The sequence below is a fragment of the Thamnophis sirtalis genome, unplaced genomic scaffold, assembly GCF_051295495.1.
Source record: "Thamnophis sirtalis isolate CommonGarterSnake01/CBP01778 unplaced genomic scaffold, rThaSir2_p1.2 scaffold_3, whole genome shotgun sequence".
NCBI classification, from domain to species: Eukaryota; Metazoa; Chordata; class Lepidosauria; order Squamata; family Natricidae; genus Thamnophis; species Thamnophis sirtalis.
The window spans coordinates 167,583,810-167,608,751 of NW_028261383.1; the positions used below are offsets into that span (position 1 = coordinate 167,583,810).

General features: G+C 42.3%; 1 protein-coding gene across 2 annotated transcripts in view; it reads left to right on the forward strand.

The window, feature by feature from the left end:
- Window positions 1–2,498: 2,498 nt before the first annotated feature.
- ITIH6 (inter-alpha-trypsin inhibitor heavy chain family member 6) overlaps window positions 2,499–24,942 on the forward strand; it is a 32,467-nt gene continuing 10,023 nt past the window's right edge. Inside the window, exons 1-8 of one of the 2 annotated variants that reach the window (XM_087710811.1) lie at window positions 2,499–3,337; window positions 7,681–7,716; window positions 10,344–10,498; window positions 16,089–16,199; window positions 16,402–16,649; window positions 18,007–18,176; window positions 21,169–21,285; window positions 24,052–24,223. In XM_087710811.1, the coding sequence (XP_087566937.1) occupies window positions 3,173–3,337; window positions 7,681–7,716; window positions 10,344–10,498; window positions 16,089–16,199; window positions 16,402–16,649; window positions 18,007–18,176; window positions 21,169–21,285; window positions 24,052–24,223 (1,174 nt within the window). In that variant the 5' untranslated portion in view covers window positions 2,499–3,172. Of the gene's footprint in view, window positions 3,338–7,505; window positions 7,717–10,343; window positions 10,499–16,088; window positions 16,200–16,401; window positions 16,650–18,006; window positions 18,177–21,168; window positions 21,286–24,051; window positions 24,224–24,942 lie in introns of those variants that run through there. The other variant, XM_087710810.1, reaches the window with a different exon arrangement.

The following is a 24,942-nucleotide window of genomic DNA, read 5'->3' on the forward strand; positions in this document are numbered from 1 at the left end:
TGATTATTTTTTTAAGCACATCAGCAATTCGATCTCGACCAGCTCAAGGTTGACTCATCCTTCCATCCTTCCAAGATTGGTAAAAAGAGGACCCAGATCGGTGAGGGCAATATGATGACTCTGTGAACCAGTTAGAGAACTGTTAAGCACTGTGAAGTGGTATATAAGTCTAAGTGCAATTGCTATGTCAATAATAAATCTCCTCCTCCTTGCCTTGGCAATCAAAGAGGATTGATTTTTTTATTTATTTCACAGGCACACATGCATAGGGAAGGAAAACGGAAGGGGAGCCTTTTTTCCCCTGAGCTAAGTGTCACATCTTCCTGAATAGATTTTTTTCCCCCAAATAAAAACTATAGATTATATGAACTGGAAAGATACAGGACATTTATATAATCTGCTTGTGCACAATTGGGATGGGATGTTTGTGGCTCTCATCTGGTTTTAAGATTTGGCACAATTACTTCAAAAGGAAGCACAGCAGACATTTGAGTAGAAACTTGGTCAATTATTATATGAAATAAGCTTTAGTCTTAAATAAACCTTTCCGTTCCCTCCAAATATGTGAGTCCACAATTTCCTGAATTCCCCATGGTTTCAGGTGTATTGAGTGGAAATTACTGGTGTAACTTTGATCTTGAAGTATTTCATGCAATGAAAATTCTCCTATTAAATACTTTTTAAAATGGCTGTATAATTCATAGAATAGTCAGCTAATTTTATATCCTTAGCTAGGGAAAAAGGAAGAAAGAAAAGAATTGGCATCTTGCATAATTCACATGATACAAAATCCAGCAGGAAATTATCTTGCACAGCCCTCATTCAGGTGACAGAACAGTTGTACCTAAATGAATGATCACATATTTTCCATACAGAAGATTCTAAGTATAAGGCTACCCTATCTGAGCTTCCAAAATTCAAACAATCATAGGATGAAAGAAATAGTGATAGGCATCTTTGACTCAGAGGTGGGTTCCTACCAGTTCGCACCTATTCGGTAGAACCGGTTCATCAAATCTACCGAACCAGTTAGAAGAGGTTCCACCAGTGGACCTGGAAAGCAGGCCACACCTACAGAAGAGGTTCCAAAAATTTTTGAAACCCACGACTGCTTTTGCTCATCTGATTTTTTTTACAGCCTATCTATCCATCATCTTCCTAGTCTAGAGAAGACAAAATCACTCATCTTGCTACGAATGTGCTAATTTATTTACTTGAGCTTTGTTCCTGAATCCTATTATGAAATTTTCATTGCAGACAACAGCTTCTTCAATTGTCAGAAAATACAGGAATATGTAGTAGGAGGATTCACTAAGAGATCTGATATTCATAATTTTGATTTCTTTTTCTTTAAGCATTCATGTGTGCAGAACAACAGGGAAGGATTACTATGGGGGAAGAAAAGTTTGAAGTGGCCAAGGAAAGTATGTGGCAATTGAAATACATAATAAACTTCCCACTGGTATGAAAATATTTCTTGGAAAAAATCCCTTTCAATAAGCTACATAAACACACAATGGGGAGACCTTTTGTAACTGGCGGTTTGGAGGGAAACTGCAAAACTAAAAGAGGACCACAATACCAAGGAAGGTTTGCTTCTAAAACAGTTAAGATGCCGAAGATCAATTATACGGGAACACTTTTTTTCCAAGGTAACAAACCGTCTCAAAGAGAATTGAACAAAACTTCTACAAACTGGTTAGAAAATGGAGGCAAGAGGATGTGCCTGAACTGGAACCATTTCTGTACCAACGTACGTGACTAGATGGAGTGACTGAGCACTATCAAACACCCAAGTGGGTCTACAGGGTAGAGTTAGGTTGCTATTAGTTCTTTTGAAATGTTCCTGGGAAGACATATGAAAATCTCCATTTTAGGAAAGATAAATCTGCCTGCTCTTAGATTCAAAAGAATCCATTATGAATTTCAAATATTTGCAGCAATTCTGTATACGTCTTGTTGGTCTAATGAAAGAATGCGGTCCCCCCCCTCACGGTCAACACCATTATCTATTTTTAGCAACCTATGCAATATGTGTAGAGCAGTGCTTCTCAAACCTTGGCCCACCTGAAGATGCGTGGACTTCAACTCCCAGAATTCCCCAGCCAGCTGGCTGGGGAATTCTGGGAGCTGAAGTCCACGCATCTTCAGGTGGGCCAAGGTTGAGAAGCACTGGGGCAGAGGGAGAAAGAATGGATGTGAGAGTAAAAAAGAAAGAGAGAGGGGGCACTCTAGCTTAATTTATGACATATTATGGCTGAGTTTGCTAGTTAGGGCAAGTTAGTTTACTAAAGGACAATACAGGAGTACAGATCATAGTTTACGAAGCTTGTAAGCTGTGCTTGTAAGCTGCCCAGAATTATCCTGTGGTAAGATGGGCAGCCAATAAATTTAATAAATAAATAAACAGTCTAACCAAATACAGTACAAAGCAAGAATATATTTAAAGCAGTCAATGAGAATTTTACAAACACTGGCAGAAGAATATTAAGGAGGCATCGAGGCAGAAGTGAAGGAATCATTTGTAAGAAATAAGCAGCTTTTAGAGGGGGGGGGAAGGATTTGAGTCCTTGAGACTTGCAAGCCAACGTGTTTGTTTATCCTACAGTTTGGGCAGTAGAAAGAGAAATATTTTTCTTTTACCACTGTGAAGGAGATGTCTTTTCTGAGAAGTAGGAGGATTAAACCAGGACCGAAAGAAGCTAAACTGGGTAGGTTCACTAAGATCCCACAAGTCAGGAAATCTCTCCCTTCCTGGTTTGTACAAACAAACATACATGTACATATTGAAGTAGAGAATTTTCTGTTCTCGAAAGAGTCCTTGGCATATTTTTTTACTTCTCCTGTCAAAGGACTATGCAACAGGTACACTTTGGGACCAGTCCTGATAACTTTGCAAATGACCTTGCCTACCTCCACCTATTTATGCAACATATTTGTGGATTTGTGAAGTCCTCACCAAGTGTGGAAAACAGGACAGACACAGGCTCTTCAGAAGATTTTATTTTCATTTCATCTTATGGGGTAGCAAGAGAAACTGGCCACCCTCCAGTCTTGGATGCATGGACAATCAAGGCTTGTATCAGGATGAATGCTACATTTATAGATCCTTTGCACACACACAAAAAAAAGCCAAGGAGAAACCTGAGGTTCAAAAGTACGAAGGAAAGAGATGCCAAGGAGGCGTTCTCATCCGGAGTGCCTTCCACAAAGACGAAGCAAAACTTTCCTGCCAGCCATGGACCAGCTCCGGAGATCTCTCTTCTTTCTCCTTCAGATTCTTGCACCTTTAAGCATTGTGGGACATCCTCTTCCAATGCAGGGACCTTCCCATGAGGTAAGTCCAGGCAAAGGGGTGAACACACGTGAGCCCCAAAGGATGCCTTGATGTTGCTGTCCTGTTTTTGTAGCATTTTTCCCATATCTTTTTGTTTTGTTTACCAAATGGAAAATGATGGTGGAGGGAATAAGGTCCCTGGAGGCAGCAATGCTCAATGTTTCTTCAACCACTGTGAAATCCTGAGTTTTGCTCCTAACGCTGTAGAAAGCGATGGGAACAAATGGCTGGAGAAAAGAGAAATCTAGCCGTGTTCTGCAATAACTTGCCAAGGATTCCACAGTAAAGCATTGAGGGGAAATAGCAGGTGGATGTCTCTTTGCAGAACTTGGGCAAAGCACAGAGGAAACATTTGAGCTACAGAGAACGCTTCGTGAGCACCAGGGAAAGACAGACAGCTCCTCAACAAAGTGAGCATAGTTATGCATGATACAGGAATAATAAGAGCCTTTCCATTCAGCTGGATAGAGCATTCTGAATGACTTAAAAACTTGTTTTTCCCCCCAGCAGAAGCAAATAAATCCTTGACTTATTTAACAAGATCAAAAAGATGCCACTTTTAACAAAGCCATTTCATAGATTCCGAAATGTTTTCACTCCTGTTTCTATTTCTTCTGCTGGAAAGCCTTTCACTTTAGATCTCCAGTCCACCCACGAATATCGTATGAAGCTACACACTAGGCAAGCTATGGACTGTTGAAGATGGGGGCTGCTAACTTCAATGGAACAATACCACCCATAGAAGCAGTCTATTATGGGCTGCTTGGGCCATCCCTGATTAAACTGGATCTTCATTGTTGCTAATAGGAAAGAGAGACCCAATTCTGCTGAGTTCCAAGCAGTCACTGCTGTGATGGTTTGGTTCGGTTCCAGTCCATGGCAGCTGCAGCTCACTGCCATCCAAAGTTTAAAGGACTCAAGCCCACAGCAGGTGCAGTCCTTGAATAGCAATATTTGGTACTACTGTAAACCCATTTGAACTTTAAAAAGCAAAGAATATAATGAAACAGAATGGCATGGTATTGAAAAAAGATCACGTACTAATATTCTTGCATCTCACATCATTTACCTAACTTGCTCCCCTGAAAAAACGTTGTGGCTGAATTCATAATTTTGATATGTGATTTTTCTGATATAAGTCAGCAAAACAACACAGATGTAATAACTCTGTGGAAAACATATAAGCACATGGTAAATTTTGAATTTCTTAATGTAGGAAAAGGAAGAAATTTATTATCCACTGTATGTATGTATGTATGTATGTATGTATGTATGTATGTATGTACAGAGTTTATTCTATCTATCTATCTATCTATCTATCTATCTATCTATCTATCTATCTATCTATCTATCTATCATCTATCTATCTATCTATATCTATATCTATATCTATATCTATATCTATATCTATATCTATATCTATATCTATATCTATATCTATATCTATATCTATATCTATATCTATATCATCTATATCTATATCTATATCTATATCTATATCTATATCTATGTTGTATTTGTGCTGATAAATAAATAAAGGGAGACTAGTATAGATCTATTTCAAGCTATTTAGCTCTCATCAGCTAGCCATACCCTTACTGGGATTCGAACCTGTGGTATGGCTAGCTGATGAGAGCTAAATAGCTTGAAATAGATCTATACTAGTCTCCCTTTATCTATTTATCAGCACAAATACAACACAAATGTAACAAAGGCAACAGTAAAAATATCGGGTTTCTGTCTGGATGGTCTCTTGTGACGAGCCGATGGACAGAGAATGGAAGTAGTGAACTTCCTCCCATATTTGGGCATACCGGGGGTTGTAACTCTAAATAGATATCTATATCTATATCTATATCTATATCTATATCTATATCTATATCTATCTCTATATCTATCTCTATCTCTATCTCTATCATCTCTATCTCTATCTATCTCTATCTCTATCTCTATCTCTATCTCTCTCTATCTCTATCTCTATCTCTATCTCTATCTCTATCTCTATCTCTATCTCTATCTCTATCTCTATCTCTATCTCTATCTATCTATCTATCTATCTATCTATCTATCATCTATCATCTATCATCTCTCTCTCTCTCTCTCTCTCTATCTATCTATCTATCTATCTATCTCTATCTCTATATCTATTATATCTATATCTATCTATCTATCTATCTATCTATCTATCTATCTATCTATCTATCTATCTATCTATCTATCTAATTATATATCCATATCTATGTCTATGTCTGTCTGTCTATCATCTATCTATCTATCTATCTATCTATCTATCTATCTATCATCTATCTATCTATCTATCTATCTATCTATCTATCATCTATCTATCTATCATTTGATTTCTATAGCTATCCATCTCAGCAAACAATTCTGGGCAACTTTTGATTTTTCAAATGATTTCCCCCGCCATAATTCAAGGCAAAGGATGGTTTTGGCTCTGCATGACCCTATGTTTTAAAGAAGTAAGAGGACAGAACAACCGTACCACATATGTACGTAGGAAAGTTTTCAAAAGCAGATAGTTCCCATCCCCGGAAAACACTCTGGATTTTTACATTTGTAATAAATGGATGTATTATAAATTGTTTTCCCCCCGTTTTTAAGACTGATTTAAGCCTTAATGGAAAGTAATAGTGTTAAATGCTTTCAATATTTCTAGTTCCCTCACATCCCTGTTTATATCCAGTTCGATGTCATGTGTTCCACACACAAAACCCCATTTCCGTCAAAACAAGAATGAAATGAGAGAAGCAAATGTTAATGCAATGGGAGTATTTACAGAGTAATCCCATTGGAATCACTAAGAAGGGCCAGGGACATAGCTCAGTAAGAAATCCCCTCTCTTGCATAATGAATTTCCCAAGTTCAAATCCATCCTACTCTTTTAAAGATTTTTAAATGTCCTTCTTGAATTCGTGGCCAACAGCTGCCTCACTGTGTTGGCCATATTATTATTATTTATTAAATTTAATTTAATATGCACAAGCTGATACAACATAAGGCAGATTTCTATTCTCGTCGGGTAAGCTTGTCACAGAAATGGTTCCAGAAATACAGAACATAATCTAACATGAGGATAATTACTACTCTCACAGAAAAATCTGCAGACCGTGGACAAACCTGGATCCTAAAGATCCCTAACACTGAATAGATTATTTCTTTCTGAAGCATCTTGATGATGAGATAGCAAATTATGATTGTCTAAAACTTTTCTACTAAAATCCTCAACTACTAAATGGCAGCAGAGAGTTAGATGGTGTTGAATCTCTTGAATGCAATCTAATTACTGCAGTCCTCCATATATGCTATGCTTAGCCAGACTGAACAGTCCATATTACAAAATCTCCACATATTTCAGCATGGCCCAGTTGAGATGAATTGTGTAAGTCAGTTGGAGTTTCATTGCAAGCAAATGTTAAGTGAGAGCAATGCAAACTATCTCTATATAAAAACATTACCATTCCTGAAAATCATGCTCTATAAATTGGCAGACTGTAATCGGAAAGAACTAACATTTTTCTTTATCTTGTTTTATTATTCTCTTTTTGGAGGGATTAAATTCCGGCTTTCCCAATTTCTAATCCGCCATCTGGAAGTTCTCATGAAAGCATAACAAAAGCTAGACAGCAACAAAGCCATATCCAGCCTATTCTATTTTTCTATCCAGCATTCTATTTTTCACAACAGCCAATGATATTCTGGCTGAAAAACATAAGATATGGAAGCCCGACTGAGAACTATTACTCTCTTTATAAAATTTTCTTTAAAAAAAAAAACTTGTAACAATTGGCACATTATTCCATGTTTGGATTTAATTTGGGCTAACAGACCTTGTTTGCAAGAATTTGGATAGCCGCTAGATGTTAGCAAAGAGTTACAGCAGCCTCTTTGATGCCACCTATAATTCTCTGGATTTTTGCAGCCATTATCATGATAATTAATTATCAGCCACGCTTTCAAAAGCCATTGGAACTGGCTTCTGATGCTTCTGAACATGGTTAGGGCAGCTTAGGACAGCAATGTTTTAAATTATGTCTTTATGGTCCTAGAAACAACAAAAAAGAGGGGGAAAGGCAGAGGGAGGGAGGGAAGGAAGGAAGGAAGAAAAGAAGGAAGGAAGGACAGAAGGAAAGAAGGAAGGAAGGATGGAAGGATGGATGCTGGGTATGGTAAGAAGCATCAAGAGAGAACTAAAAAGAAGAGAAACGAAAGGGTATGTATTACCACCTTTGGCCTCTGGAAATCACTCAGCAGTATCTATCAATTTGGAATATTTCAAAGCCATTTTATGTGAAAGAAAACCACTATTTTGTTTTCTTCTACAGAGGCCTGTACGTCAAGTGAAAGCACCCCAAAGCAAGGTAGGCAATCTGCTGATTTACCAGTTGATTTATTAATGATTTTTCATCACAATCTAATCTGGAAGGTAGGAGGGATTTTACTGCTGTTTCATCAAAATCTAGGGAGAGTCCTTTAGCCTGTGCTTCAGGGGTGGGTTCCTACCAGTTTGCACCTATTCGGTAGAACCGGTTCGTCAAATCTACCGAACCGATTAGAAGAGGTTCCACCAGTGGACCCGGAAAGCAGGCCACACCTACAGAAGAGGTTCCAAACTTTTTTGAAACCCACCACTGGTCCTTGGATATGATTATTCTACACTATCATGCTCATATTTATAAAACTCAGGGCCTCTGTGAAAGGTAAGGATGACTACTGTGTTTGTGGTGCAATCAGAACATTGCGTGTGTTGAAGTTGTTTTAACGCAAACCAAAGATGCCCTTTAAAAAACAAGTTTACATCCTATTCTTATGCAGGCCAGTGTTGTGTGTGAGGTAATTTAAGGTGGTTCTGACAAGTGTCGTCGGCATCTTCATATCCGGTCACATGGGTGGCAAGCCACTCCCATCTGGTCACATGGGCGGCAATCCACTCCCACAAAGGAGGCCACACCCACAGAGTAGGTTCAAACAATTTTTGAAACTCACCACTGCTGTGCTTATAAACATGCTAAAATTGGAGCTTTACAGAGCAACCCTATACATATTCCTTTAGGTACTTAGTGAGGCATGCTGCCCAGCTTCCTCATCCACTGTAAACCGGTAGTAGCATGAATATCAGCTGGATATTACGCAGAAAACAAGGACTTTTTGCGAGGGGGAATAGAATTGGCATCTACCAGTGATACAATTCAACCACGCATTTTTTATCTTTAGTTCAATTAATTAAACACATGCCTATGCAGAATATACATACCTGCTTTTCCCACAAAATAGGCAGGTCAAATCAACTTCTTGGCAGTTTTGGCAACACCCAGAATCACACTAACTGGGTTATTCTATGGGAATACAAGGTAACACATTCCCCCAGGAAGAGCCCAGCATTTCAGCAGGTCTTGTGCCATATAACACAAGGCTTTATTTCATATTATTTTTTCGGCCCTGGTCAGGCTGGTGGGTAGTAGGATACTTGGCCTGGTGCAGTGGTGAGATTCAAATAATTTAAGAACTGGTTCTCTGCCCTAATGACCAGCTGAGTAGGCATGGCTCGATGGCCATGTGAACATGTGGGCGTGGCCAATTCAACGTCACTCAGGTCGATGGGCGCTTCGCCTTAGCTGTTACAGTGTAATAAGGGTTAACCGGAGAGGCAGTTTCTGTAAGCAGGGCAATAAAGATTAGGCTAGAAACAACACCAGAATGTTTCCTTCCTGCCTTCCTTACAAGATTAGCCCTGTAAAATGGGGGGGGGGGGGAAAGATTTCTTCCAACAACCGGTTCTCTGAACTGCTTAGAAAGTTAACAACCGGTTCTCCTGGACAGGTGCGAACTGGCTGAATCCCACCACTGGCCTGGTGTCTACAACTAATCAGATTTAGAAGTTACGCTCTTTGCTGCACAGCCTGGCCACTGAATTCTAAGAGAGAGAGAGACTTGCTTTTTCCACCCATTCTTTCTCTAGGTCTTTTTCTTAGAGGATCTATGTAAGCAAAACGGCTTAACCGTTTTAGCAATTACACGGGTTCTCTTCATATAACTAAGCAGGGTAATTTTAACTCTGTGTATGTCCCACAATGCACAAGCACTGCTCTCATTGACCCAATTAAGCATGTTGTGGGAGCAGAGCATGTGTGTGTGTGAATGTTCCTTTGTTTAAGTAGATTTCTCAAGAGGATAAGAAAGAATAAAGAAAAATGGAAATCATTAGAGTTATCTGTCCCTCCGTGTTTGGGAAGACTTAACTGCTCAATCTGTGAGTATCCAATTTTGAAAGTGAACTTGATCATCGGTCATCAATTCAGATATTGATCAGTCCATTTTCACCACAATTCTAGGTGCTTTCTTCATCCACATTACATTTTAGACCAAACTCTGGGTGTCTGCCAATCAAGAATTAAAACAATATCAGTAATAAAAATATAAAAACATATTAAAGGTAAAGGTTCCCCTTGCACATATGTGCTAGTCACTCCCGACTCTAGGGGGCGGTGTTCATCTCCATTTCAAAGCTGAAGAGCCAGCGCTGTCTGAAGATGTCTCCGTGGTCATGTGTGACTAAATGTTGAGTGCACTCAGAACGTTGTTACCTTCCCATTAAAAAAGGTGGTTCCTATTTTTCTATTTGCATTTTTACATGCTTTTGAACTGCTAGGTTGGCAGAAGCTGGGACAAGTAACGGGAGCTCACTCGGTTATGCAGCGCAAGGGATTTGAACTGCCAACCTTTCTGATTGACAAGCTCAGCGTCTTAGCCTCTGAGCACTATTCAAACCATAAACATTAAAAACAAAAACCAAGTTATGCTTCCAAAATGCATCCTATACAGTACATCTCATCCTATACCAGCACCTGGGCTTAAAACCAGATCTTCAGGGCTTTTCAGAAAGCCTGGTCTTCAAAACGATTTAGAGAATTGCTCTCAGATTTCATGCTGAAGGCCAAATGGATGTTTTGGATCATTTTCTGAGTATCTTTGTGGTTTCGCTCCTCAGCTCCTAATTTCCAGCTTCTTTGTGCGCTCGACGATTGTGTCCCGCTATGCCTCCACACGAGTCTGGATTTCCATGAGCAACTCACATCCTGAGGCCAAAGAAGCTGTCTTTGACTTGGATCTGCCCCGCTCTGCCTTCATCTCCAACTTTACCATGTGAGTCTAGGCCAGGGAATCACATTTCTATATTCTTTGAACGGAGATGCTGTCATTCTGTGAAATAACAAAAGCATCAGCTCGGTGGGAAAGTATCTGCTTTGGGAACTGAAAAAGCCAGGCTATACATCCAACTGTTCAAAATAAATTATCTGGTAACAAATGATAGGGAATTGAATTCCATGACAACTTTTACTATTCAGAACAGTGGTAGGTTGCTAACGGGTTTACTACCAGTTCGCTTGTGCTCGCGCAACGCTTGTGCGCATGCACAGAAGCGTCCGGATGGGTGGGCGGAGCCTCCCACTGCCACCACTACCGGTTCGGTTGAACTGGGCCGAACCGGGAGCAACTCACCTCTGATTCAGAAGAAGGAAATGCTGTGTTAAATGAACAAGTAGTAAACCATCTTCATATGTTGAATAGACTCAGCCAAGGCCCATTCAGTGGGCATTTTTATTCATGTTCTGTACAGAACATAATCTGCAGATACAATAACCTCTACTGCAAATAGCAATAGCACTTAGATGTATATACCGCTTCACAGTGCTTTACACTTTACACAGTGCCTACACTGTGGTTCTAAGTGATTTACCGAGTCAGCCTATTGCTCCCAACAGTCTGGGTTCAAATAGTACATACATTGAATTCCTGCTGTTCCAGTGAATCTTGCCTGAACGATTTGTTCAGTGAGTTACAGTGAGGAATACAGCTATTGTATTTGAATGGTTTTAAAAAAAACTCTTGATAGATGGGAGCAAAGAGTGAGCTCTGTGCACATATTTTTGTGACCTAGTGATTCATAATTTTGAAGCTCATGCATGGCAGTCCTAATGAGCAATCTCTTGGGGGAAAAAAAATCCTAAAAACCAAAAAGCAGAGGAGGAAGGCAGTAGGAGAGCCCTGACAATTATAGTTGTATAAATAAGCAGTCGGTTGATTGGTTCCACCACAAAACCGCGGTAGACAAAAGCGCGTACGTGACGTCATCACAGCGCGACGAAAACATCGCGCTGTGAGCGGTAAATTTAAAATGAAAGCGAAAACCTTACCCTAACCCCCCCAAACCTAACCCTAAATCTAACCCTAAACCTAACCCTTAACCTAACCCTAAACCTAACCCTAAACCTAACCCTTAACCTAACGCTAACCCTTAACCTAACGCTAACCCTAACCCTAACCCTAACCCTTACCTTTATGTGAATCGGCTTGCTTTAATTTTATTTTAATTTCAATTTAATTTATTTTTAATTTTTTTCGTCGCGCTGCTGATGACGTCAGGTACGCGCTTTCGTCGAGCGCGCTTTTGTCTACCGCGGTTTTGATGGGTCACGGGTTGATTAGCAGAGAGCAAAGCTTACTGTTCACAAAACGTTAGCAAGCAGTATCACCTTACTACCATCCACAGATGAAACCTAAAACTGGGAGTGTTTAAGAACAGCCCCTTAATCATCCATCTGTGCAATTGGTGGTTTAACTCTCCCCCTGGAAGAGGCAAGAGTTTACAATGCTACGCAACAATTGAACACGTTATTTGCATGGGTAATTAGAGGGGAGAAATCAAAATCTGGTAGGTGCAGTGTTGTGATCAAAGCCCCAACAGGGAGTGTGACTTCACTGCTTATAGAAAAGAGATGGGCTCCTATTACAGTGCTGTATCTGCTGTCTTGCAGGTGCTTGTCGGTCCATCCCATGGATGGCACTGGTAATACAGATAGTCCCTGACTTACAATCATTCATTTAGTGACTGTTCAAAGTTACAACGGCACCTAAAAAGTGACTTAGGATCATTTTTTAGACTTACAATCATTGCGGTGTCCCCATGGTCACATGATCAAAAGTCGGATGCTCGGCAACTGACTCCTATTTATGACGGTTGCAGTGTCCTGGGGTCATGTGATCAGGTTTTGCGACCTTCTGACAAGCAAAGTCAACGGAGAAGCCAGGTTCACTTAACAACAGTGTTACTAACTTAACAAGTCAGAGGTGGGTTCCTACCAGTTCGCACCTATTCGGTAGAACCGGTTCGTCAAATCTACCGAACCGGTTAGAAGAGGTTCCACCAGTGGACCCGGAAAGCAGGCCACACCTACAGAAGAGGTTCCAAAAATTTTTGAAACCCACCACTGGTCCTTGGATATGATTATTCTACACTATCATGCTCCTATTTATAAAACTCAGTGCCTCTGTGAAAGGTAAGGATGACTCCTGCGTTTGTGGTGCAATCAGAACATTGCGTGTGTTGAAGTTGTTTTAACGCAAACCAAAGATGCCTTTTAAAAAACAAGTTTACATCCTATTCTTATGCATGCCAGTGCTGTGTGTGAGGTAATTTAAGGTGGTTCTGACAAGTGTCGTCGGCATCTTCATATCCGGTCACATGGGCGGCAAGCCACTCCCATTCGGTCACATGGGCGGCAAGCCACTCCCACAAAGGAGGCCACACCCACAGAGTAGGTTCGAACAATTTTTGAAACCCACCACTGTAACAAGTGCAATGATTCACTGAACAACTGGAGCAAGAGAGGTCGTAAAATGCGGCAAAACTCATTTAACAACTGTCTCGCTTAGCAGCAGAAAGTTTGGACTCGATTGTGGTCATACGTCGAGGACTACCTACTGCATAATGTAACATCGCAACACCAGTATCAAGGGCAGAGCTGGCATTGTAATGTGCATGACATCATTTAGACTCACTGTAGTTAGGAACAGATTCCTGTGAGTATTATATACACGCTGTACTATACGGGGAGTATTTAAGACACCGATTCAAAATCATATTGAATCTGGAAGGAGCAGGGAATGCACATGGATATGTTCTGACCTAGGATTCACCAAATCACAAAGCAGACTCCTTGTCCTGACAAAACCCTTTTTTATTAAGCTAGTGTGAATTCCTCTCATTCACATCCAGCAAAGGTCCTGGCAAACAGTCTTTCAAAGGTGAATTTACAACCACAGACCTTATCAGGCTTGGAGAGCTGCCAGGCCCATATTTTCCAAACGCAATGCTGTGCAAGAAAATACTTGGCAAGGAGTCTCGGAGAGTCACGAACAAATCTTTACGCTAATTAAGCGAACTAATTGTCTCCCCTTTCGCTCCTCTCTTATTCCCTATGGGAGGGGCCGTTCACCATCCACCTGTGCCTTTACTCCCGAGTCAACCCTTGTTCCTTAGCTGTTCCCTTCTCCTGGCAGCTCTGCACATGCGCACATTAGGAACAGGCTCCAGCTGTTCTTCTGCCCCACTGATCTCCGATTCCGAAGGCAGCTGATAACTGTCAGATGGCCCTGGCCCCGTCTCTGCCTCCAATGCAGAGCCCTCATCAGAGCCTTCCGCAGACTCCAGGACTGGCCCATGTTCCTCCCCAACCTCCTCATTGTCTGAATCTGCCCCCAGCTTTGCTGGCCACTGTTAGGCCACAACAGAACATTTATCATGCGTAGGTGCATCAATCAGGCTGAGGACAATGTATTTTTATATATATTTAAAGAATTGACCCCCCCCCCCAAAATCCAACAACAATTAAGAAGAGCAAAAGTTTTGGTAAAAATGGCAAAGTTGCTTGGTGCCATTTTTTACTCTTCTGGGTACCCACTAGGAAGATAGGCACAGCTGAGGCTATGGAAAGTTGTTTTCCTTCACTATCATGGCAAGCAAGACTGATTCCTAACCACAATGGATGGATTTGCAGAGGGGAGGGGGAGAGGGAGGGGGGCTGCTAGGACTGGGCTACAAAATCCAGATGACTGGGAGGTGCTAAATACCATTTTGTGATCCAAAAATCCATATCCTTAATCCTGACATATGGGAAACTCAGTGTCGTTTTTATTGCAAAGTTTTTTTAAAAAAAATCTTAGTGGTTCATTTAAACTCACAAAGTTGGGGTGCTATTTGGGGAGGGAGAGTGTTACCAGCATGCCAGCAGTAAGTCTGCCCTATTATTGCAGATCCAAGTCCATGTGACTGTTTTATATAAACATCCACCTTTGTCTCATCATTATAAAAACATGTGCTCCAGCAATGCATTTGGGCTTTGCGGTTGAATCTTGAAGATATCCAGGAACACGCCGTGAAACTCATTTTCCCTGCTTCCAAAAGAATCCTTCCTGCCTTAGTTTCCTTTTCGAGGCTGAAATAAAAAATGGCATCACCTCTCTGCTCTTTAAAGCACTATGAACCAGAGCTGGTGGTCTCATAAGCTAAAAATGGACACCGGGTCTCTGGCCCCAGAGCGTGGGGAGGGCATTTTTAAGAAACTAGAACAAGCAGAGGCAGAAGGCAGCAGCAATGTGGGCATCCTGGCTGTAGTTATAATAAAAAAGCTATAACTTTTTAAAATTATTTCTTGGGATGTTCTCTGTGCTCAGGGCGATAGTGGAGAGGAGATTTGAGGGCAGATGTTTCTTGTTCTGTTCCAGAGGTGGGTTCCTACCAGTTCGCACCAGTTTGGTAGAACCGGTTCATCAAATCTACCAAGCCGGTTAGAAGAGGTTTCACCAGTGGACCCGGAAAGCAGGCCACACCTACAGAAGAGGTTCCAAAAAATTTTGAAACCCACCACTGACACAGACAGACAGACAGACAGACAGACAGACAGACTCACACAGAGAAAGAGAAAGAAAGGAAGAAAGAAAGAAAGAAAAAAAGAAAAAAAGAAAGAAAAAGTGAGAGATGAAAGAAAAAAAGGAAAAAGGGACAGAGACAAAAGAAAGGAAAGAGAGAGAGAGAGAGAGAGAGAGAGAGAGAGAGAGAGAGAGAGAGAGAGAGAGAGAGAGAGAGAGAGAGAGAAAACACATGGCCGGCAAGCCACTCCCACCAGGTCACATGGCCGGCAAGCCACTCCCACAAAGGAGGCCACACCCAGAGTAGGTTCGAAATTTTTTGAAACCCACCACTGACACACACACACACACACACACACACACACAGACAGACAGACAGACAGACAGACTCACACAGAGAGAGAAAGAGAAAGAAAGGAAGAAATAAAGAAAGAAAGAAAAAGAAAAAAAGAAAAAAGTGAGAGATGAAAGAATAAAAGGAAAAAGGGACAGAGAGACAAAAGGAAGGAAAGAGAGAGAGAGAGAGAGAGAGAGAGAGAGAGAGAGAGAGAGAGAGAGAGAGAGAGAGAGAGAACACATGGCCGGCAAGCCACTCCCACCAGGTCACATGGCTGGCAAGCCACTCCCACAAAGGAGGCCACACCCAGAGTAGGTTCGAAATTTTTTGAAACCCACCACTCACACACACACACACACACACACACACAGACACAGACAGACAGACAGACAGACTCACACAGAGAGAGAAAGAGAAAGAAAGGAAGAAAGAAAGAAAGAAAGAAAAAGAAAAAAAAGAAAAAAGTGAGAGATGAAAGAATAAAAGGAAAAAGGGACAGAGAGACAAAAGGAAGGAAAGAGAGAGAGAGAGAGAGAGAGAGAGAGAGAGAGAGAGAACACATGGCTGGCAAGCCACTCCCCACCAGGTCACATGGCCGGCAAGCCACTCCCACAAAGGAGGCCACACCCACAGAGTAGGTTCGAATTTTTTTTTGAAACCCACCACTGTTCTGTTCCAATGTACTAGAACCATGAACGAGAAGATCTATGTGGCTGAAGTGAAGGAAAAGCACCAAGCTAAGAAGATGTATGAGGAAGCCCGCAGGCAGGGACGGACAGCAGCTCATGTTGGCACCAAGTAAGAGCCTCCCGAAGAATTCGGCCTCTTCTTGTCTCAGGCCTTCCTCCAAAGATCGCCACTAAGGTGGGGTGGAGGGAAAAATTATATGAACATGGGAGGAAGATGGGCAGCTTTGTCCCAGGGAGATGGATGGTGTGGAATGAGTTGCTCTGCCAGCCGGCAAACGGCATCCTGAACAACACGTTTCACTATCTCCTAGGGATCGAGAAATAGAAAAATTCAGAGTGTCCACCAGTGTGGAAGCAGGAGGAAAGGTGGCCTTTGAGCTGACCTACGAAGAATTGCTTCAGAGACACTTGGGGAAGTATCAGCATGCTATCAGCGTCCGTCCCCAGCAGATGGTGAGGAACCTCACAGTGGAAGTGAGCATCTCTGAGAGAACCGGCATCGACCATGTCCAGGTCTTGCCCCTTCGCACAAGTCGACTGATGACCAATACTCTTCAAGGTATGAGTTCGTCCTTCTCCTCAGTTGTGGTCCAGAATCTCAAAGAAATAAACTTGCATTTCAACTTTGAAGAGCAGCAAAGTTTCACAATAGGTGGCCCTTAAAAAGCTAAGCAGCTTTGGACCTGAACCATCAGGAAAATCCCAGGCTCATGGGTTAAACTAGGAAAAGTTAGAAATTATCCTGAAGAAGGGAAGAGGGTGGCAAGTTATTCTGTATCATTGCAGAGCAAGCTACATGGTATTGTTGTCCGTATAGTCATCAGGAGCACCCTTAATGTCTCACTTTCAATTATTCTGCTGTAGCTCAGTACAGTCCCGCCTCTTATGGATACCTTCCCAGGTTTAGATAAAGATTTGACTACCTACCAGCTTGCAAACCCTCCTAACCCCATTCATAATAACTGCAGCATTCACTTTAGTTGCAACATTTGAACTTCACCTGTGTTGCTTAAGCTTTTATGTCCCCATCTCCTCGTTTGGAAGGATCTCAGGAAGTAGACAGGCATCCCTGAGAGTTTATGTTCTGCTCAAGCGTCATGAGAAGGGAAGGTGTTATCTGTGATCTTGGCTGCTGTCCTATCCATTCCAAGACCTGGGGAATAATCCACACTTGCTCGTGTCTTTTTGACTTCTCTGTTGATTAGCAATAGCAATAGCAGTTAGACTTATATACCGCTTCATAGGGCTTTCAGCCCTCTCTAAGCGGTTTACAGAGTCAGCATATTGCCCCCACAGTCTGGGTCCTCATTTCACCCACCTCGAAAGGATGGAAGGCTGAGTCAACCTTGAGCCGGTGAAATTAGAACCGCTGAACTGCAGATAACAGTCAGCTGAAGTGGCCTGCAGTACTGCACCCTAACCACTGCGCCACCTCGGCTCTCAGTGAGTAGCTGCGGAAGGTCTGAAGTGACTTGAGTTAAAAGCCTTGAGTGAAATGAAACCAAGGCAGGCCAAGTCACCTCTACATCAATTAATCCCTGCATGTCTGAGGCAGTGGTTGGTTCTGGGCAGTATGGCCCGGTACAGCCATATCGGGAGCAGCTGAGAGCAGCGGCCACCATACCAGAACAGTGTTTCAGTGGGCCCACCCGCCACCTGCCCACCTGTGTTCCTTACCTCTATTTGAGGGAAATGGGCCACTTGTGCATGCGCGCACAGCGTATAGTGCCTGCGTGACCTTGCCAAGCAGCTGGGGCGTCACAGGGTGGTGGCGTGCACATGTTTGTGCAGTGCACGTGCCTGTGGTGGAAGCCCGGCCCCATCGCTCCGTACTGGTTGCGACGGGATCCGGAACCCACCACTGGTTTGAGGCAACCCTTGACCCCACTGATAAATCTGCTGTTCTGTCTTCTCAGGTGAAGCCGATATGCCACTGTCAACTCGAGTGGAGAAAGGACGGCACTGTGCTTGGATTGTCTTCACCCCAACCCTGCAGGAACAGGAAGCCTTCTCCAGCTCAGGAATCGTGGGTGATTTTGTGGTGCAGTATGACGTGGCCATGCCAGATGTCGCAGGAGACGTACAGGTTAGGGGAGAGGCTACACGAGCATATAATAAGTTTATACGTTTATAAGTTTAAGTTTAATAACATTTATATGCCGCCCGATCCCGTAGGACTCCGGGCGGCTTACAATACAAAAATAATCAAAAAAGAAAATAAAGTAAGATACAGGGAAGAAAAATAGATATAAAATACAACACATCATACACTCCATTCTAAATGCGGCTGGACCGTATTTTGGGGTCAACAGCCCCAGGCCTGCTGGAACAGCCAGGTTTTAATGGCTTTCCGGAAGGCCGAGAGAGTGGGAAGGGTCCGGATCTCTGCGGGTAGATCATTCCACAGGGCCGGGGCAGCTACAGAGAAAGACCTCCCCCGAGTAGTCGCCGACCGGTATTGCCCGGTTGACGGTACCCAAAGGAGGCCCAGCCTGTGGGATCTTATGGGTCATTGGGAGGTATGTGGCAGGAGGTGGTCCCGCAGATATCCAGGTCCCAAGCCATGTAGGGCTTTAAAGGTAACGACCAGCACCTTAAAGCGCATTCGGAGACCGATGGGAAGCCAGTGTAGCTCGCAGAGGATAGGTGTGACATGGGTGCACCTAGGTACACCCGATATCGCTCGTGCGGCCGCATTCTGGACCAATAATAAATGGAAAATTATATAATTATAGAATAAATAGAATAAAAGGAATACTCTGGGTATCAGGATTGTCTTAAAAAGTGGAAGCAAGATAGGATGACCTAGAGCAATCCAAGAAGAGCATTGTGGGGACGTAAGAACTGCCCCACTGGAGCAAACTCTGTGTCCATTTAGGTCAGGGGGGGTGAAAGTGGCGGCCTGCAGGCCAGATGTGTCATATGCTGGCCAGGCCCACCCCAGCTCCTTGAAGGGGACAAAAATGTTGCTTTATGTCAGGTGACAGCAACGTGATGCGGCGAGTGATGCTAGTCATTACTTATAAAGCCCTTCATGGCATCGGACCTGGGTACCTGAGAGACCGCCTCCTGCCAATTACCTCCCAAAGACCAATTCGATCACACAGGCTTGGCCTCCTCCGGATTCCATCTGCCAGCCAATGCCAGCTGGCGACCCCCCGGGGGAGAGCCTTCTCTGTTGCAGCTCCGGCCCTCTGGAACGAGCTCCCCGTGGAAATCCGGACTCTTACTACCCTCCTGGCCTTCCGTAAAGCTACTAAGTCCTGGCTGTTCCAGCAGGCTGGTGGCTGTTGCAGTATCCAGCCCCACTTCATCTGTGAATGTTGTCGTATTTTAAATTGTTGTATTGTCTTGTATTGTCTTATTTATCCCCTTTCCCTGTTTTATTGTAAGCCGCCCGGAGTCCTTCGGGAGTGGGCGGCATACAAAACCAATAAATGTAAATGTAATGTATGTAAATGAGTTTGACACCTGTAATTGAGGCCAATGTTCCAGGATCAGATACCGTATCCCTGGAAGCTCAGAGATAGGCAGAATAAAGTTATTTTCCAATAAAAGAGGAAACTTGCAATCTGTAGAAATTACCGTCGGCAAATACACCATCTCTATATAAATCTGGATGGAGAACCTGAGAGCTGTGGGTAGACTTTGAAACTTTTTTTTCCTGCTCCTGATACTCAGCAACATTAAGCTACTGAACTCTAGCAACAAAACCCACCAAATATTGGTGCTGAGATATATATATATATTTGTCAATCAAAGTAGAGGCAGAGGAAGGCTCAAACGAGTTAGCTGTAAGGATTAGGAACCTGATTTTCATTTTCCCCGCCCCAAAGATTACATTCTTTTTTTTTATTGAAAATTTTGAAAAAAAAACTTTTACAAATATTTATCTCCCTCCCCTTCCCCTCCCCCCCCAAACCCCACCCCACCCCAACTTTCCCCCCACCCCCAGCTTCCCAGAACCAATACAGGGTATAAATCTTTAACAGAGATATTCTAAGATAAACTTTAAAAAAAAAGTTAGTATCATCTATCATTTGAGCTTTAACTCCTCTTTGCTAGGCTAGCTCTAAACAGATTATATCATTCCTTGTTTCTTCAGTCATAAACTATCTGGAATTTCTTAGTCCCATATTTATTTTGAGTATAGTCAATCCATCTTCTCCACTCCAGTTTATATCTCTCATTTGAATGGTCCTTGAGATATGCTGATATTTTAGCCATCTCTGCTAGGTTTGTTACTTTCAATGTCCATTCTTGAATAGTAGGCAAATCTTCCTTCTTCCAGTATTGCGCCACCAAAAGTCTTGCTGCGGTTATTAAATGCAAAATCAGGTTCATCTCTATAACTGTACAATCAGTAATTATACCTAAATAAAAAATAACTGAGGGGTAAACTTTATCCTTTTTTTAAGAACATTTTGCATAATCCACCATATTTTTATCCAAAATGCTTTAACCTTTTTACAAGTCCCACCATATATGATAGTATGTAGCATCAGCATAATCACATCTCCAGCATTTAGGTTGTAAATTTCAAGATTACATTCTTGAAAAGCTCTACTCTGGATGCCAGAGTCTGTAGATGTATATGTCGAAATGGGTTTCTGCAGTTGTGGACATTCAGAATGCAATATTGTGGTTAATACCGAACTGCAGATAAGGAAACCTACAATTTAGTTATTGCATATAGAGAATTGAGAACAATGTTGAAGACACACTGAAGAGAACTGAGGGTGTGTATATATGAGAAAGGCCAGTCAAATAAATAACAACTGAACAGGGGGACGTATAAGATAGAAAAAAATGGATGTTTCGCTTTGAGCTGTGTAAATTTATAAGCCAAATATGGATTGACAAAAATTATGACCCTTTAAATCACTTTTTCCAGTCACGGCATTTCCAATGCCTGTAACCTCCAAGGCATCAGGAGGACCCAACTTTGCCTAATTTATTGGCCAAAGATGTTCCTTTGTCTCAGCAAATCCTGCCTGTCCTGTCCATTGCCACCCCACCAGCAAGGACATCTCCCCCTGTCATTTCTACACTTTGGTTCCTTCTTCTTTCTCTCGCAGATCTACAATGGCTACTTTGCTCACTACTTTGCCCCAAGGGGGATACCCCTTTTGCAGAAGGATGTGGTCTTTGTTATTGACATCAGTGGCTCCATGTATGGCACCAAGCTGAAACAGGTGAGCAGACCCAAGTTGCAGAAGGGGTAAAGCCCAGAGGCCGGCAAATGAAGGATGGGGAGAGAATAGAGAGAGAGTTAAGAAAGAGGGAGTAGATTGGTTGTTCAGTGACCAATCAAACTTGAATGGCGATCGGGGGTGGGTTCCTGCCAGTTCGAACCTCTTCTATAGAAGAGGTTCCACAAATCTACAGAGCTGTTTAGAACCAGTTCCAGCTATCTCCCCCCCCCACCCATCCACACATCATCAAGATGAAGAGCGAGAGGAGGAATTTTCTGAGTTGAAGTCCACACGTCTTAAATCTGTCAAGTTTGAACACCCCTGGGGTTTTTTTCCTAAAGGGTTAGGGGTGCAAGGGTCTTGTAACTTGACAGCTTTAAGACTTGCGTGCTTCAATGCCAGAGTTCCTGAGCCAACATGACTGGAGGAGGAATTCTGGGAGTTGAAGTCCACAAGTCTTCAAGCTGTAAGTTTGAACACCCCTGGGGTTTTTTTTTCTAAAGGGTTAGGGGTGCAAGGGTCTTGTAACTTGACAGCTTTAAGACTTGCGTGCTTCAATGCCAGAGTTCCTGAGCCAACATGACTGGAGGAGGAATTCTGGGAGTTGAAGTCCACAAGTCTTCAAGCTGTAAGTTTGAACACCCCTGGGTTTTTTTTTTCTAAAGGGTTAGGGGTACAAAGGTCTTGTAACTTGACAGCTTTAAGACCTGCATGCTTCAAATGCCAGAGTTTCTGAGCCAACATTTTAGTTGCTAAGCAAGAGCGTTGTTAAGTGAGTTTCACCACATTTTACAAGTTGGCCACGCCCACCCAGTCACATGCCTGCCAAGCCACTCCCACCTGGTCACATGGCCAACAAACCACTCCCATAAAACAGGCCACACCTACAGACGAGGTTCTAAAAATTTTTGAAACCCATCACTGATGGCGATGCCCATGGTGTGGGAAAGATTGTAACTTGACATGTAAGTGGAGTAAATGGTGAAGAAAATGAATTAACAAATGAAAAATAAAATAAAGAAAACTAGCTATATTACATGTTTGTAAATCTAGCAGCAAGAGAAAGGATCCAAATGAAGATGGCCTGATCTTGTGAAGGGCAGGTAGATAAAGGAGACAGTTTGTAGCTCAGGGTTGAAATGAGAGGTTCTTGGTGCTCTCTGACCTTGCTTATTTTCTTGCAGACTAACCAAACTAGGTAACCTCATCAGTGCTAGTCCTTAATGAAACCGCTGTGTTAGGAATATAATTCTAACGGTTGGGTTGGCAATATATAAATCATGTAACAACGTTGTACCTGTTTCTTTAAAGCATACTGTAAAATGTGATTGGTTGCTGTTTTCCTCAATCGGCCATAAGAGGGAGCCAGAATGCCTGTTAGCTCTCTCTCTGTTTGTTAGATGCTGGGCTGATCTGATCTGAGTGCCGTGAGCTATTGTAAGTTTTGCAACTGTTAGCAAACTTTGAATACTGAACTGATTATATGATACTGGACTATGTTATTTGGATTATCCCTTAACTGAAAGACATTGATGACTGACTGAATTATCCGTGTATGACTTGGACTGTTTGATGGACTCTGATACCTCTATTTCCACGAAAGTAAAAGCCTATTTAAACTCCAGTGTCTCTGTATGCTGGTTTGTGTGTTCTCCAACACAACTCTCACAACGCTGAACATACTCGCTCTCCCAACGAGGAGCTTACTTAACACTCTGCAAGAAAACAAGCAAGTTTAGAGAGCACCAAGGACAACCCAGTGCAGGTAGATGGCGACATTTAAGGAGGTGGGAGTTTAATTTAATAAAAGATGAAAATTTATGTCAGAAAGTATAAATCACCATCATTTAGTTTAAAAAGAGCCGAGGTGGTCCAGTGGTTAAATGCAGCACTGCAGGCGACTTCAGCTGACTGCAGTTCTGCAGTTCGGCTGTTCAAATCTCACCGGCTCAGGGCTGACTCAGCCTTCCATCCTTCCGAGGTGGGTAAAATGAGGACCCGGATTGTTGTTGGGGGCAATATGCTGACTCTGTAAACTGCTTAGAGAGGGCTGAAAGCCCTATGAAGCGGTATATAAGTCTAACTGCTATTGCTATTGCTATTTAGTTTGCTATGGATGGGGGTTGATGCTGGTTATTATAATATAGTGTATTTGAGCTCCAATAAATGATGCAAATGGAAGAATGGTTGATTAAGCAACATGCTGAATGTCACAGAAGTGTTGGAATTATGTAAAGGGATTCTTGGTGGAAACATGAAATGAAATCGGTCATTGAAGAGAAAGTAGAGACTAAATTAGCTAATACTACTTTCAGCATTTCTGCTAATGGCAAACACCATAGCAGTCAGATGAAGCCAGTTGCAGGTAACAAAAGCTTATTTTTAAATAATATTTGTTAATCAGGGAAGTGCTCCCAGACTCCTCCTGATTTCTGATAAATGCAATCTGAACCCAAGTAATTTTATGCAAAATATAATTTTTAATTTTAGAGCCTACTTTACAACCTTTTGTCCATTATCCACTCTCTAGGACTCGGGACTCAGGTTTGACGAAAAATATACTCAGGAAGCTTAGCTAACTATGTTATTTTACATTGCTTGGAATAATATCATTTCATTTGTAAACACCTACATTAAAAATGAGTGGGGAAGGCACATTTCCATTTGCTCAATACCAATAATGGGCATCAATTGATGTGATTCAAAGGTCAGATTTCTGCTAATAAGGTCATCCAGCTCCACCTCTAATTTTTCTTGGTTTTACAGATCAAGAAAGCTATGCATGTCATACTAAGTGATCTGCATCCAGACGATCATTTCAACATCGTTACTTTTTCTGACGTGGTGAATGTGTGGAAGCCAAGTCAATCCATCCAAGCCACTTCTCAGAATATCCGGAGGGCCAAAGATTATGTCAGCAAAATGGAAGCAGACGGATGTAAGTGTTCGCCCGGAGAACTGTGAGAGACAGGGCAGGAGAGAGACATAGAAGGCGTCCTAAAAATAATGGCAAGAAGAGCCATTCGTTCATGTGGGAAAATTATCAAGTTTTTACAATTTTGAGTCCATCGTTAAAGGTTGCTGCTAAAAATCCTTTTCTAAAATTCGATTGTTCTCCTGGAAGATCAGATCCAGGAACTTCTGTTTATAGCTACCTGGATCAATCCATGAATTTAGTCTATGGAGGGGTGGAGGGGGAGAGACCTGTGTGTGTCTAGATATTGCTAATATTGCTGTAGGCTAGGCCCAGTGGTGGGATTCAGCCGAGGTGGCGCAGTGGTTAAATGCAGCACTGCAGGCTACTTCAGTTCGGCTGTTGAAATCTCACCGGCTCAGGGTTGACTCAGCCTTCCATCCTTCCGAGGTGGGTAAAATGAGAACCCAGATTGTTGTTGGGGGCGATATGCTGACTCTGTAAACCACTTAGAGAGGGCTGAAAGCCCTATGAAGCGGTATATAAGTCTAACTGCTATTGCTATTGCTATTGTTCATACTTATTCGGGAGAACCGGTTCTTAACTTTCTAAGAGGCTCAGAGAACCGGTTGTTGGAAGAAATTTCTTTTTGTTTCCCCCCCACTTTACAGGGCTAATCCTGTAAGGAAGGCAGGAAGGAAACATTCTGGTGTTGTTTCTAGCCTAATCTTTATTGACCTTCT